Source organism: Cetorhinus maximus, chromosome 29 (genome assembly GCF_964194155.1).
Source record: "Cetorhinus maximus chromosome 29, sCetMax3.hap1.1, whole genome shotgun sequence".
Lineage (NCBI taxonomy): Eukaryota > Metazoa > Chordata > Chondrichthyes > Lamniformes > Cetorhinidae > Cetorhinus > Cetorhinus maximus.
The window spans coordinates 2,100,263-2,115,521 of record NC_135907.1 but is presented as its reverse complement, the minus strand read 5'-3'; the positions used below and the strand labels follow the sequence as shown (position 1 = coordinate 2,115,521).

The 15,259-nt window shown below is 44.2% G+C and overlaps 1 protein-coding gene across 1 annotated transcript in view; it reads left to right on the top strand.

Annotated features, from left to right (window-relative positions):
- aco2 (aconitase 2, mitochondrial) overlaps positions 1 to 15,259 on the top strand; it is a 66,649-nt gene that overhangs the window by 34,996 nt on the left and 16,394 nt on the right. The window contains exons 9-10 of the mRNA XM_078532024.1: positions 688 to 793; positions 2,441 to 2,598. Coding sequence (XP_078388150.1) covers positions 688 to 793; positions 2,441 to 2,598 — 264 coding nt within the window. The remainder of the gene's footprint in view (positions 1 to 687; positions 794 to 2,440; positions 2,599 to 15,259) is intronic.

Here is a 15,259-nt window from a genome sequence, read left to right as displayed (position 1 = left end):
AATGCTGGGCCTTGCCAGTGACGTCCACGTCCCAGGAAAGAATAAAGAAATAAAAAGAATATTACTTCAAAGTATGACTGGAAAATAAGACCAGAGCACATGAGAGAAGTAAATCTGGCAAAAGAAAGGCTTGCATTTATATAGCACGTTTCATGACAACCAGATGTCTCAAAGCGCTTTATAGCTAATGAAGTACTTTTGAAGTGTAGTGGCTATTGTAATATGGGAAACGTGGCAAGAGTATTACCCACTGAGCCACGGCTGACAAACACACAAATCCATAATGAACTTTTTTACCCAGACAGTGATATGTTTGGAATAAACTATGAGAGACAGTAATAGAGACTACAAAAAAAAATGAGGTAGTTTAATGTACAATGGGATGCTGTGACGGGATATTTGTGTTTGAGGGACAAGCTTCAATGGGCAAAATAAACTTTTCCCAGTTTAGAAATAAAAACGGTACATATTGGAAATAGCAGGTCAGTCACCACCTGCAAAGAGAAAAGACACACGATTTTGTGTTGTTTTGTTGGGGAGCATACATATCCTGAGTGAGCTGCATATTTTCTCCATTTTCTCTCTTTATTTCAGGCTTCCTGAATTTGCAGCATTTCCCCCATTTCTGACTTCTGACTAGCAAACTAACCTTCATACTGGAATGTGTTTGTTTTTTTTTTGTTTCAGCTTAAACCACACATAAATGGACCTTTTACCCCTGACCTTGCACATTCTGTGTCAGAGGTTGGGGCAGCAGCAGAGAAGCACGGTTGGCCTCTTGATATCCGAGTTGGTAAGCGACTGAAACTTTCAATTTAAGGAGCTCTGTTTTGCTTTGCCTGAAGGAGTGGATTGATAAACAGTGAGCCTAGAGATAGCAGCTAAGGAAACACTCTAGGATATTCCCCTCTCATGAAATATGTCCTGACTCGCAGTCATTAACAAGCATCCCCACTTCTGACCTTATGATGGAGGGAAGGTCATTGAAGCAGCTGAAGATGGTGGGGCCTAGGACACGCTCCTGAGGGCAATTAGGGGTGGGCATAGCCAGCGACGCCCATATCCTGTAAGTGAATAAAAAAAACTTTCCCTCACTTTGCTGTTGATCAAGCGTAAACTCATGGGCCAGTTTGGATTTGCTTTGCTTTTTGTGTACAGAACTGGGCAATTTTCCACGTTGCCGGGTAGTTGCCAGTGTTGTAGTTTTCTACTATAAAATTAGAAATGGAAGAATGAACAAATTTGTTGGATGCACTTTTCACTTTTAGTTATTTTGAGTAAGTTTTTTGAGGATGGTGGGGGGGGTGGAAAAGAGTACATGTTACAAAGCACGTGTGGCTTCTGATTCTTTCGACCACTTCGCGTGTATCCCCCAATGCAGCTAGTTACAGCGTGGAGTCAGGGTCAGGAGCAGCTTGCTGCTTGATTTTTCTCTCCCCACGTCAAAGCCAATGAATCCTCGCTGTGGTGTGGCTCTGCAAATGTCAGGTACCGTAACCATTCTCCGTGAGTGGACTTGGTCGGCGAGTGTTAAAGGAGTATTTAAACCCTGTGAACATCACAGCCAAGATTGACTGTGTTGCCTGAGGTCTACACATGGGCATTCCACTTTGTGGGAGTGGTAGCATCGTGGTTATGTTACTGGATTAGTAATCCAGAGACATGAGTTCAAATCCCACCATGACAACTGGAAAATGTAAATTCAGTTAATTAAATAAATCGCAAACAAAAATCAGTATGATGACTGTGAAACGACTGGATTTTTTTTCTTGGTTCACCAAGTCCTTTAGGGAAAAAAAATCTGCCATCCTTACCTGATCTGACCTGTATGTTTGTTTAATCTGGACCCACAGCACTATGGCTGACTTTTAACTGCCCTCTGAAATGGCCTGGTAAGCCACTCAGTTGACGAAAAGGTGGATTGCCATCACTTTTTCGCAGGGGCGATTGTGGATGGACAATAAATGCTGGCTTTGAATGAATTAAAAAAGGCAGCTGGCAGGAATGGTGGTTGAGGGTAATAGCTGGTCAGTGGATAGTGGTCAAGAATGGGAATCCGAGCTGCCTCTCCCCTCCCTAGAGAAGAGACAAGATGGTCAATTGTAGCACCCTGGTGTGATCAGTTGACTTGGCATAGACCAGCAATCAAACCTAGGAGCTTCCCATTCTTTACTCAATCATTGACGAAACCTTGGAGCACAGGTAGGTTGGCTGCCTGCCTTTTTGGTTAGTTGGAAATCTGAGTGACTCCTGCTGATGGTGAGTGGCAAAAGTAACAGATTATTTAATTCTTCAACAACAACATTCGTTCTGTTTAGTATGGTTCTTTCAAAAAAAATGTTATTTTTGGTGGGGGGGTGGGGAGATAGAAAAGAAAAATAGAGTTTTATATGTCATAACCCTGGATGCCAGATTGGAATAATGTTTCTTGTGTTGGCAGGTCTGATTGGCAGCTGTACCAACAGCAGTTATGAAGATATGGGCCGTTCAGCTGCTGTGGCACAACAGGCACTTGACCATGGCCTGAAGTGTAAGTCACAGTTCACTGTAACGCCAGGCTCTGAGCAGATCCGTGCTACCATTGAGAGAGATGGATATGTAAGTACACAACTGCAGCCTGTTCCCAGCATGCTGCTATAGAATCTACGATATGTGGTTGTCCTGACTCTCCACTTAAAACAAACTACCTGCCCCATCTTCAATATTCTTTTCCTGCCTGAGGGCAAGGATGCTTCCTGAGGTTCCACACCTGCTAAGATCCTCATTTCTAGCTCCAATGAATAATATCACCATAGATGGCTCAGTATCAGTTTTGTTTTTTTTTTTGGACACACTCTTTCGAAGGTCCTTGGGATGTTTTACTGTTATGGGCACTATATTAATGCAAGCTGTTGTAGCAGGGAATCCCCCCAGTCACTCCTCATTCTTCCAGTGTAAGCTGAGACATCAGGCATTGGCAGAATATTCATCCTGTCGACACTGTAACCGAGTCTGATCCCATCCTTGGCTACACTCTTAACAGTCGTCTCCTTCCTAAACCGATGGTGAAGTAGATAGTTGTGATGTCTCAACTGCATTCCCAGATTGTGATCGAAACCCCGAGACTTAGTGCCACTTTTGGTGCCTTTCCTTTGCCAACAGAGGAGCTTAGTTGAAAGTTCTAAATTGTGATGCAAATATTCTGTATTAGTTTTAGTATAAGATTTAAATTTTGCACATGTACGGTAGATTTTTTGAACTGTAAACCTGGCAGTGCATCTTGTGCACCGATGCACTCTGTGGCCAGTATAAAAATTACAAATGGGATGAATGCCCTGGATCTTAGCAGGTTTGTCTTTTGCTTTCAAAGGACTTGTCCATTGTAGTCACAAATTAAATCTCATTTGTGTTCGTGAGGTTCATTATTGTGGTATCCTTCCATCTGCGTAAGATGATGGACATACAGCAAATTAAATCTGTTGGCAATGGGGTAGCTTCATATGGTGCATTTGAAATAGGAGCAGGAGTAGGCCATTCGGCCCCTTGAGCCTGCTCCGCCATCCAATAAGATCATGGCTGATCTGTTTGCATCTCGAATTCCACATTCCCATCAGCCCCGATAACCTTTGATTCCCTTGCCTATCAAGAATCTATCTACCACCGTCTTAAAAATATTCAATGTTCACCCATCTGGTTCACTAATGTCCTTTAGGGAAGGAAATCTGCCGTCCTTACCTGGTCTGGCCTACATGTGACTCCAGACCCACAGCAATGTGGTTGACTCTCAAATGTCCTGGGATTAAGGTCAATTAGGGATGGGCAATAAATGCTGGCCTAGCCAGTGATGCCCACATCCCATGAACAAATAATAAAAATTCAGTGAGCCCGCCTCTATCATCTTCTGAGGCTGAGTGTTTCAAAGTCACACAACCCTCAGAGAAAAAGTTTCTCCTCATCTCTGTCCTAAAAGGGCAGCCCCTAATTTTTAAAAACAGTGCCCCCTCATTCTGGACTCATCCACAAGAGGAAACATCCTTTCCACATCCCCTTGTTGAGACCGTTCAGGATCTTATATACTTCAATCAAGTCACCTCTCACTCTTCTAAACTCCAGTGGAAACAAGCCCAGTCTGTCCAACCTTTCCTCATAAAACAACCACTCATTTCAGGTATCAATCTAGTAAACCTCCTCTGAACTGCCTCCAACACAGTTACATCCTTCCTTGGATAAGGAGACCTATCCTGCACACAGTATTCGAGATGTGATCTCAGTGTCGTGTATAATTGAAGCATAATATCCTTACTTTTATGTTTAATTCCTCTTGTAATAAAGAATAGCATTCCATTAGCCTTCTTAGTTACTTGCTGTACCTGCACAGTAACTTTTTTTGACCCATGCGCTAGAACACCTAGGTTCCTCTGCACCTCAGAATTCTGCGGTCATTCTTCATTTAAGTAGTACTCTGCTTTTTTATTCTTCCTGCCAAAGTGATCAACTTCATATTCCACATTATATTCCATCTGCCAGATTTTTGCCCACCCTCTAACCCTATCAATATCTGTCTGCAACCTCCTTATGTCCTCTTGACAATATGCTTTGCCACTTTTTTTTGTCGTCTGCAAATTTAACTACCACCTTTGCTCCCCTCGTCTTTAGTCATTGATATAAATTGTAAAAAGTTGTGGCTGTGGCACAGACTCCTGTGGGACTGCACTCGTCACATCCTGCCAATCAGAAAAAGACCCATTTATGCATGCTCCGTTTTCTGCCAGCCAGCCAATCTTCTATCCACGCTAATATGTTACACCCTATATTATAACCTTTGATGTGGCACCTTATCAAATGCCTTCTGGAAGTCAAAGTACAGTACATCTACAGGCTCCCCTTTATCCACAGCACATGTTACTCCTTCAAAGAACTCGAATAAATTGGTGAAACATGATTTCCCTTTCACAAAACCATGCTGACTCTTCCCAATTACCTTGTTTTTCTAAATGCCCAGCTATAACCTCTTTAATGATTGACTCTAACACCTTCCCCACAACAGACATCAAGCTAACTGGCCTATAGTTTCCTGTTTTCTGCTTCTCTCCCTTCTTGAATAGAGGGGTTATATTTGCTACTTTCCAGTCTGATGGAACCTTTCCAGAATATAGCGAATTTTGGAAAATTAACATCAACGCATCACCACCTGGAAGCTCCCCTCCAAGCTACACTCCACCCTGACTTGGAAATATATCACCATTCCTTCACTGTTGCTGGGTCAAAATCCTGGAACTTCCTCCATGGTATGGGTGTACCTACACCATATGGACTGCAGCTCACCACCACTTTCTCAAGGGCAATTAGGGATGGGCAATAAATACTGGCCCAGCCAAAGATGCCCACATCTCATGAATGAATGATCTTTTTAAAACTACCTCATTAGTCACCTCTTAAGACCCTAGGATGAAGTCCTTCAGGACCTGGAGACTTGTCAACCACAGGCTCCGTCAGTTTGCTCAGTACCACTTCCCTAGTGATTGTAATTTCACCAAGTTCCCCTTTCCCTTCCACCTCCTGATTTACAGCTATTACTGGAATGTTTTTCTACCCTATGTAGTGAAGACAGAAGCAAAATATTTGTTCATTTCATCTGCCACTTATTGTCTACTATTAACTCCCCATACTCCCTCTCTAGAGGACCAACACTCACTTTACCTAATTTTTTCCTGTTTAAGTACCTGTAAAACAGGAGAGGTTGGAGGATAAATCAGCGAGTTCAGGAGATAAAACAGCGATAGTTCAAGGGACTGCCTCACGGTCGGCAGTGGAGAGCCAGAGCAGGTGAGGACCCGGAGGCAGTAACGATCACTTAAGAGAGTTGGGTGAAAAGAGGGCCTGGGGACAGCAACCACCACCCAGGAGACCGGGTGAGGACCCGGAGGAGAACCACCTTCCTGCCCAGAGCAGCTTAGCACGGGCTAACAGCGAGATCGCGAGGCCACCACTATTCTTTATGAATCCCAGAGAGAGAGGTCATGTGGGAAGGAGAAAAGAAGACACTAGGTGTCTGCATGTCCTAGGCCCACACAGCGGAGCCTGGTCTCCAGTCATCTCAGACCCCTTTGCCACTGGACCAAGGTCTTGCTTTGTCAAACTTGTGTGGTAGCTGGTGTGCAATTGTCACTCCACGTTAAACAGGCATCTTCCACCCCCTTAAAATCAAGTTCAGGACCTGGAACATAAGGACCCTCACGGATAACCCCAATAGCAACAGACCGGAACAGCGTACTGCTATCGTTGCCCGGAAGCTCAGGCGTTTCGACATTGACATCGCCACCATAATTGAGACCCGGCGAGCTGGAGAAGGCCAGCTCAAGGAACAAGGTGGCAGTTATGCCTTCTTCTGGAAAGGTAAATCAGTAGAAGATCGCAGCCTCCATGGGGCTGGCTTCGCCATTAAAAACAAACTAGTTGTCCAACTCAAAGACAACCTTCCTGACCCTTCAGCTCACCCTAGCTCAGAGTCCAGTCTGTTTGCTGCAACACTGGATGCCACAGATGAGTCCAAAGAAGAATTTTACTCCAGCCTCAAAATCCCTGGCCCGAGTCCCAGCGGGCGATAAGCTGATCCTCCTTGGCGACTTCAACACCAGAGTCGGGAAAGACACAGACCTCTGGCGAGATGTAATTGGCAGAGACGGGGGTAGGGAAATCCAACACCAATGGTATCCTGCTCCTGACAAAATGTCTAGAACACGGTCTTGTCATAACCAACACCATGTTCTGTCAAAGAGACAAGTACAAGACCTCATGGCCACAACCCCGTTCCAAACATTGGCACCTGCTCGACTACGTCATTGTCCGAGTGAAGGACTGCAAGGATGTGCTTTTCATCCATGCCATGACAGGAGTCGATGACTGCTAGACGGATCACCGCCTAATTCGCTCTCATCAACATCAATGTAGCCCCAAAGCAGCAACAACAACAAAGTGTTGCAGGAAAATCAACACTGAGGCACTTGAGGACCCACTAAGGGGCACAACGGACATGATCTTCATTGCGCAGCAACTGCAAGAGAAATGCAGGGAACAACACAAACCCTTGTACATGGCCGCCTTTGTCCTCTCAACAGTCTTCGACACTGTCAATCGCGAAAGATTAGGGAGCACCTTCCTCCCTTTCGGCTGCCCCCAAAGGTTTGCACCATCCTCTGCCTGTTCCATGATGACATGCAAGCCGTGATCCTGACCAATGGATCCACCACAGACCCAATCCATGTTCAGACAGGGGTCAAGCAAGGCTGTGTCATCGCACCGACACTCATCTTGACCTTCCTTTCTGCAATGATCCATCTCATCCTCCGCAAGCTCCCCGCTGGAGTGGATCTAAACCGCAAAACAAGCGGGAACCTGTTCAACCTGGGCCACCTGCAGGCCAGATCCCATCCTCTGTCATTGAACTCCAGTACGCAGATGATGCTCGCGTCTGCGCACACTCGGAGGCTGAGCTCCAAGCCATCATCAACACCCTTACTGAGGTGTACGAGAACATGGGCCTAACACTAAACATCCATAAGACAAAGGTCCTGTACCAACCTGCCCCTTCCACACCGCACTGCCCCTTGGTTATCAAAATCCACAACGAGGCCTTGGACAATGTGGATCACTTTCCATACCTTGGGAACCTACTGTCAACGAGGGCAGACATTGACGACGAGGTTCAACACCGTCTTCAGTGTGTCAGTGCAGCCTTCAGCCACCTGAGGAAGAGAGTGTTTGAAGACCAGGATCTCAAACCCAGCATCAAGCTCATGGACTACAGAGCAGTAGTGATACCCGCCCTCCTATATGGCTCAGAGACGCGGACTATGTACAGCAGGCGCCTCAAAACTCTGGAGAAAAACCACCAGCGCTGCCTCCACAAGATCCTGTGAACCCATTGGCAGGATAGGCACGCCAGCGTCTGTGTTCTCGCTCAGGCCAACACCCCCAGCATCGAACATTGACCATGCTTGATCAGCTCCGCTGGGTGGACCACATCGTCTGCATGCCTGACACGAGACTCCCAAAACAAGTGCTCTACTCGGAGATTCGACACAGCAAGCGAGCCCCAGAAGGGCAAAGGAAACACTTCAAGGATACCCTCAAAGCCTCCTTGAAAAAGTGCAACATCCCCATCAACACCTGGGATCCCCTGGCCCGATACTGCCCGAAGTGGAGGGAAAGCATCTGGAAGGAGCTGAACATCTTGAGTATCATCGCCAAGAGCCAGCTGAAGCCAAGCATGAAAGGAGCGCATGGCAACCCGGGCACCCCTACCACCATCTGCCCCAGCTGTGACAGAGACTGTAGGTCGCACATTGGACTCTTCAGTCACCTGAGAACTCATTTTTAGTGTGGAAGCAAGTCATCCTTGACCCCGAGGGACAGCCTAAGAGAGAAACTTACCCGTAGAAGCTCTTGCTGTCCGTTTTTACATTTCTAGTTATCTTTCTCTCATATTCTAATTTCTTTCTCCTGATTAACTTTTTTTAGTCATTCTGTGCCGTTCTTTATATTCTGACCAATCATCTGACCTGCCACTCATCTTTGCGCAGTTATATGGTTTTTCCTTAAGTTTGATGCTTTCCTTAACTTTAATTAACCACGGATGGTGGATTCCTCCCCTTAGAATTTTTCTTTATAGTTGGAATATACTTATTCTGAGTGTTCTGAAATATCTCCTTAAATGTCTGCCACTGCTTCTCTATTGATCTATCCTCTCGCCTAGTCTCCTAACTCACTTCAGCTGGTTCAGCTCTCTTGCCCACATAGTTGCCCTTATTTAAGTTTAAAATATTAGTCTTCGACCCATTCTTCTACCTTTCAAACTGGATGTAAAATTCAATCATATTGTGGTTGCTGCTACTGAGGGGTGCCTTTACTCTGAGGTCATTAATTAATCCTGTCACATTACACAATACCAAGTCTGGTATAACCTGCTCCCTGGTTCCAGAACCTGCTGTTCTAAGAAACTATCTCTAGCATTCTATGAACTCATCGAGGCTGTGACTGCCAATCTGATTTTTCCAGTTTTTTATGTAGATTAAAATCACCAACAGTTATTGCCATCCCTTTATCGCACACCCAATATTCCTTGTTGTATACAAAAACAAAAATACCTGGAAAAACTCAGCAGGTCTGACAGCACCTGCGGAGAGGAACACAGTTAACGTTTCGAGTCCGTATGACTCTTCAACAGAGCTAAGGAAAAATAGAAAAGAGATGAAATATAAGCTGGTTTAAGAGGAGGTGAGACAGGTTGAGCTGGATAGAGGGCCAGTGATAGGTGGAGATAACCAAAAGATGTCATAGACAAAAGGACAAAGAGGTGTTGAAGCTGGTGATATTATCTAAGGAATGTGATAATTAAGGGTAGAAAGCAGGACGAGCAAGGTACAGATAGCCCTAGTGGGTGTGGGGTGGGGTGGGGGAAGGGATCGAAATAGGCTAAAAGGCAAAGATAAAACAATGGATGGAAATACATTTAAAAATAATGGAAATAGGTGGGAAAAGAAAAATCTACATAAATATTTGGAAAGAAAGGGGATCGGAAAGGGCGTGGGGATGGAGAGGAGAGTTTATGATCTAAAATTGTTGAACTCAATATTCAGTCCGGAAGGCTGTAAAGTGCCTAGTCGGAAGAGGAGGTGCTGTTCCTCCAGTTTGCGTTGAGCTTCACTGGAACGTTGCAGCAGGCCAAGGACGGACATGTGGGCATGAGAGCAGGGTGGTGTGTTGAAATGGCAAGCGACAGGGAGGTCTGGGCCGTGCTTGCAGACAGACCGAAGGTGTTCCGCAAAGCGTTTTTCTTCCTCGATCAGAGGCCCGAACAATCCCCATCCACCACTACTCTCCTCCGTCTGGCTGAACTTGTTCTCACACTGAACAATTTCTCCTTAAACTCCTGCCCCTTTACTTCCCCTCTCCTCACCGTCCAAGGGCCCAAACACTCCTTTCAAGTGAAGCAGCATTTCACTTGCACTTCCCTCAATTTAGTCTACTGCATTCGCTGCTCCCAATGCGGTTTCCTCTACATTGGAGAGACCAAATGTAGACTGGGTGACCGCTTTGCAGAACACCTTCGGTCTGTCCGCAAGCATGACCCAGACCTCCCTGTCGCTTGCCATTTCAACACTCCACCCTGCTCTCATGCCCACATGTCCGTCCTTGGCCTGCTGCATTGTTCCAGTGAAGCTCAACGCAAACTGGAGGAACAGCACCTCATCTTCCAACTAGGCACTTTACAGCCTTCCGGACTGAATATTGAGTTCAACAATTTTAGATCATGAACTCTCTCCTCCATCCCCAGCCCCTTTCCGATCCCCTTTTTTCCCAAACGTTTATGTAGATTTTTCTTTTCCCACCTATTTCCATTATTTTTTAAATGTATTTCCACCCATTGTTTTATCTTTGCCTTTTAGCCTATTTCGATCCCTTCCCCCACCCCACCCCCACTAGGGCTATCTGTACCTTGCTTGTCCTGCTTTCTACCCTTAATTAGCACATTCCTTAGATAATATCACCACCTTAACACCTTTGTCCTTTTGTTTATGATATCTTTTGGTTATCTCCACCTATCACTGGCCCTCTATCCAGCCATACCTGTTCCATCTCCCCTTAAACCAGTTTATATTTCACCTCTTCTCTATTTTTCCTTCTGTTGAAGAGTCATATGGACTCGAAACGTTAACTGTGCTCCTCTCTGCAGATGCTGTCAGACCTGCTGAGTTTTTCCAGGTTATTTTGTTTTTGTTTTGGATTTCCAGCATCTGCAGTTTTTTGCTTTTTTCTTCTTGTATACTTTGTCCTACATTGTGGCTACTGTTAGGAAGCCTGTAGACTACTCCCATTACTGACTTCTTTCCCCTACTATTCCTCATGCCCACCCAAGCTGATCCTATATCCTGATCTTCTGAACCAAGGTCAACTCTCTTGTACCAATGCCGTCCTTGATTAACATCCACCTTTACCAAGCTTTCTGTTCGTCTTGAATGTCATATACCCATCAATATTCGGGACCCAATCCTTGTCATCCTGCAGCCATGTCTCAATGATGGCTGTCAGATCATATTTATTTACTTCAATGTGCGCTATCGGTGCATTTACTTTATGAATGCTATGCACGTTCAGGTACAGAGTGTTATCTTTGTAACATCTAGTCTTGACTGCTGGTGTATTCTTAGGTTTTTTTCTCTCTGACCCTCATTTCCCATATCACTATTTTGCTCTCCTACCTTGGCTCTGCCCCTTGATTTGCTACCTCTACCCAAGCTTGATCCCTCACCCCCACCTTGTTTAGTTTAAAGCCCTCTCTAGGTGCACGACTCACTAGGGCACTGGTCCCAGCACGGTTGAGGTGTAGACCATCTCAATGGTACAGTCCCCGCTTTCCCCAATACTGGTGCCAGTACCCCACAAACTGGAACCCACTTCTCCCACACCAGCCTTTTAGCCACGCATTCATCTCTCTAATCTTATTTGCCCTATGCCAATTTGCACACGGCTCAGGTAATAATCCAGAGATTATTACCTTTGAGGTTCTGCTGGTGGCTGAAGAAACCAATCCAAGAGAGGCAGATTCAGGCGTCACTGTGGGTTGTTATTTTTGGTGTTGGCGCCTGTTGCTGCGATGCTGTAGCCACTGATCATCATGCTGGCCCACAGCTGATGTCGCCATTTTCCTCTGTCGTCGGCTAGTGTCTCACAGTTGTGAGAATCAATGTTTGGAGCTTTCATGTTATGTTTGCAAGCATTCTTGAAGCAAAGCTTTGGGTGTCCTGCTGGTCATCTGGCTCCAGCTACCTCGCCATAGATGAAAATCCTTAGGCACGTGACTGTCTTCCAATCTGCAAAAACGCCTTAGTCAGCAAAGTTGCCTCTGGGAGATTTCTCTTCGAGAGGATTGCCGGACCTTCCATGATATGCCATGAATGTGCTGCAAACGATGGAAATGAAAATTGTTGAGCTTCCTTTTCTTGAAAGCTGTCAATTGTTCACATTTCACGATGCATTGAAGGAAAGAAAGAATATTTACGCTGGAAGGAGGAGGGAATGCTATTTTTGTGAATTTAGAGTAGATTTGGAGTTTTTCAATTCACTTTCCATAATTGGGTACTTAAACAAAAACCCAGCAGCCCTTTGGATTCTTGTAGCATGCTCTTGGATGTAACTCTTGGCTGACTGCAGATGGCGCATGTTGGCAATTTACTTGGTCCAGTAAATCAAAGGTTCTGGAGTCTGGACCTGCGAGAGTAGGAGTGGGTGCAGGTCTGGGATCCATGAGGTTATCCAATTTCTGCCCATTAGATTTCCATCTTCTTTGTATATGTTGACTTAATCACAATTAATTTCTGCTGTACAGACTAATAAACTCTTCCTTCAGGGATAGTTTAACTTCACTTTGAGTAGTTGAAGCTACTCTGGGTGAGAATTACATTGAAAGTACATAATTGAAACTAGCCATTTGGCCCATCATCTGATCCATGCCCTTGTTTATGGTTCATGCAAGCCTCCTGCTTCCCTACTTCATCTCACCTTATCAGCATATCCTTCTATTCCTTTCTCCCTCGTGCACTTGACAGGTTCCCCTTAAATTTATCTATGCTGTTTGCCTCACTGCTCCTTCTGACAGGGAGTTCCCCTCGTCCACCACTCTTTGAATAAAGAAGTTTCTCTTTGATTCCTGATTGGTTTTATTAGTGACTCTCCTATGTTTATGGCCCTATAACTCCTCACAAGTGAAAATTTCGCTGAACTTTAGAGACTTCTATCAGTATTCAGCCTTCTCTTTTGTAGAGGAAACAGCTGCAGCCTGTTCAGTCTTTACTGATCACTATAACCTCTCCGTTTTAGATACGAGAGGAATTGTGCAATTATTCCCATTTTTTCCCGATTAACCACTGCAGATGTTGGCTTAGAACAGGCTCAGGCCTGGGTGTGGTGCTTTCTGCAGTTGAGCAGCTTGTTGACACTCAAGATTCAGGCTTCTCCATGAATAATGGACACGAGGGAGAAGGTAATGGACCTGTGGAGCTTGGTCCAGCCTGAATCTGGAGGTAGGGGAGGTTTTAAAAAAAATTGAGAAATAGGATTTTTAAAAATTCTAACTCTTTATCCTTACTTTTCATAAGGATGCTTGTCCCTTTAAAATGCTATATACAGTGGATGATTGGGATAAACTGCATATGTATGTGTAAGGCCCACTGTTGGTATTCTAGGTGCATTGTAGGTACTTAGAAGAATATGTTGTGAATCCAAATTAGGCTAATTTGGATCTGGGAATGTGTAATGAGGCAGGTTTAATAAATGATCTTGGGAGTAAAGAATCCCCTAGGAAACAGTGACCATAATATGGTAGAATTTAGCGTTCAGCTTGAGAGTGAGAAACTTGGGTCAGAAACAACTGTGCTAAACTTAAATAAGGGTCATTACGATGGAATGAGGGCAGAGTTGGCTGGAGTGTACTGGGAAAGGAGATCAGCAGAAAAGACAGTTGATGAACAATGGCAGACATTTAAGAAATTAGTTCATTACTCTCAACAAAGATATATCCCAGTGATGAAGAAGGATTCAAGGAAGGGGGTAAACTAACCATGGTTAACCAAGGAAGTTAAGGGCAGTATCAAATTGAAAGAAAAAACATACAATGTGGCAAAGATTAGTGGTAAGCCAGAGGATTGGGAAAGTTTTAAAAACCAACCAAAGATTACCAAAAAAAAATAGAGGGAGAAAATAAACTTTTGAGAGTAAACTAGCAAGTAATATAAAAACTGACAGTAAGAGCTTCTTTAAATATACAAAAAGGAAGAGAGGTCAAAGTGAACATAGGCCCCTTAGAGAATGAGGCTGGGGAAATAATGGGGAACCAGGAAATGGCAGAGGAGTTGAATAAACACTTTGCATCAGTCTTGAATGATAGAAGACACTAATAGCATTCCAAAGCTACTAAATAATCAAAGAGCAAAAGTCAGGGAGGAAATAAATACAATAACTATCACTAGAGGGAAAAAGTACTAAGGAAATTAATGGGGCTAAAGGCTGGTAAGACCCCTGGACCTGATGGGTTGCATCCTAGGATATTAAAGGAAGTAGCTACAGAGATAGTGGATGCACTGGTAGTAATCTTCCAAGAATCCTTAGATTCTGGAAAAGTCCCAGAGGATTGTAGAACGGCCAATGTAACACCCTTATTCAAAAAGAGGGAGACAAAAAAACGTAACTATAGGCCAGTTAGCTTAACATCTGTCATTGGGAAAATGTTGGAGTCTATTATAAAGGATGTAATAGCAGAGCATTTAGAAATACATAATCTAATCAAGCAGTTAGCATGGCTTCATGAAGGTGAAATCATGCCTAACAAATTTATTAGAATTCTTTGAGGAGATAATAAGCAGGATAGATAAAGGGGAATCAGCAGACATAATATATTTGGATTTCCAAAAGGTGTTGCACATAAGGCTACTTAATAAGGTAAGAGCCCATGGTGTTGGGGGTAGTACATTAGCATGGATAGAGGATTGGCTAACTAATAGAAGACAGATATGGGATAAGGGGGGGCATTTTCGGGATGGCAACCTGTAACTAGTGGAGTGCCACAGGGATCAGTGCTGGGGCCTCAGTTATTTACAATATATATTAATGACTTGGATGAGGGAAGTGAATGTACTATCGCTCAGTTTGTGGATGACACAAAAATAGGTGGGAAAGCAAGTGGTGAGGATGACACAAGGAGTCTACAAAGGGATATAGACAGGTTAAGTGGATGGGCAAAAAACTTGGCAGATGGAATATAATATGGGAAATTAGTTTATGCACTTTGGTAGGAAGAATAGTTTGAATATTATTTAAATGGAGAAAGACTGCAGATGGCTGCAGGGATTTGGGAGTCCTTGTGCATTAATCCCAAAAAGCTAACCTACAAGTTCAGCAGGTAATAGGGAAGGCAAATGGAATGTTGGCTTTTATTTCAAAGGGAATGGAGTATAAAAATAGGGAAGTCTTGCTAAAACTATACAAGGCATGAGTTAATCACAGCTAGAATACTGTGAACAATTTTGGTCCCCTTATCTAAGGAAAGATATACTGGCATTGGAGGTAGTCCAGAGAAGGTTCACTAGGTTGATCCCAGTTATGGAGGGATTTTCTTATGAGGAGAGGTTGAGTAGTTTGGGCCTGTACTCATTGGAGTTAAGAAGAATGAGAGGCGACCTTATTGAAACATTTAAGATCCTTAGGGGGCTTGACAGGGTAGATG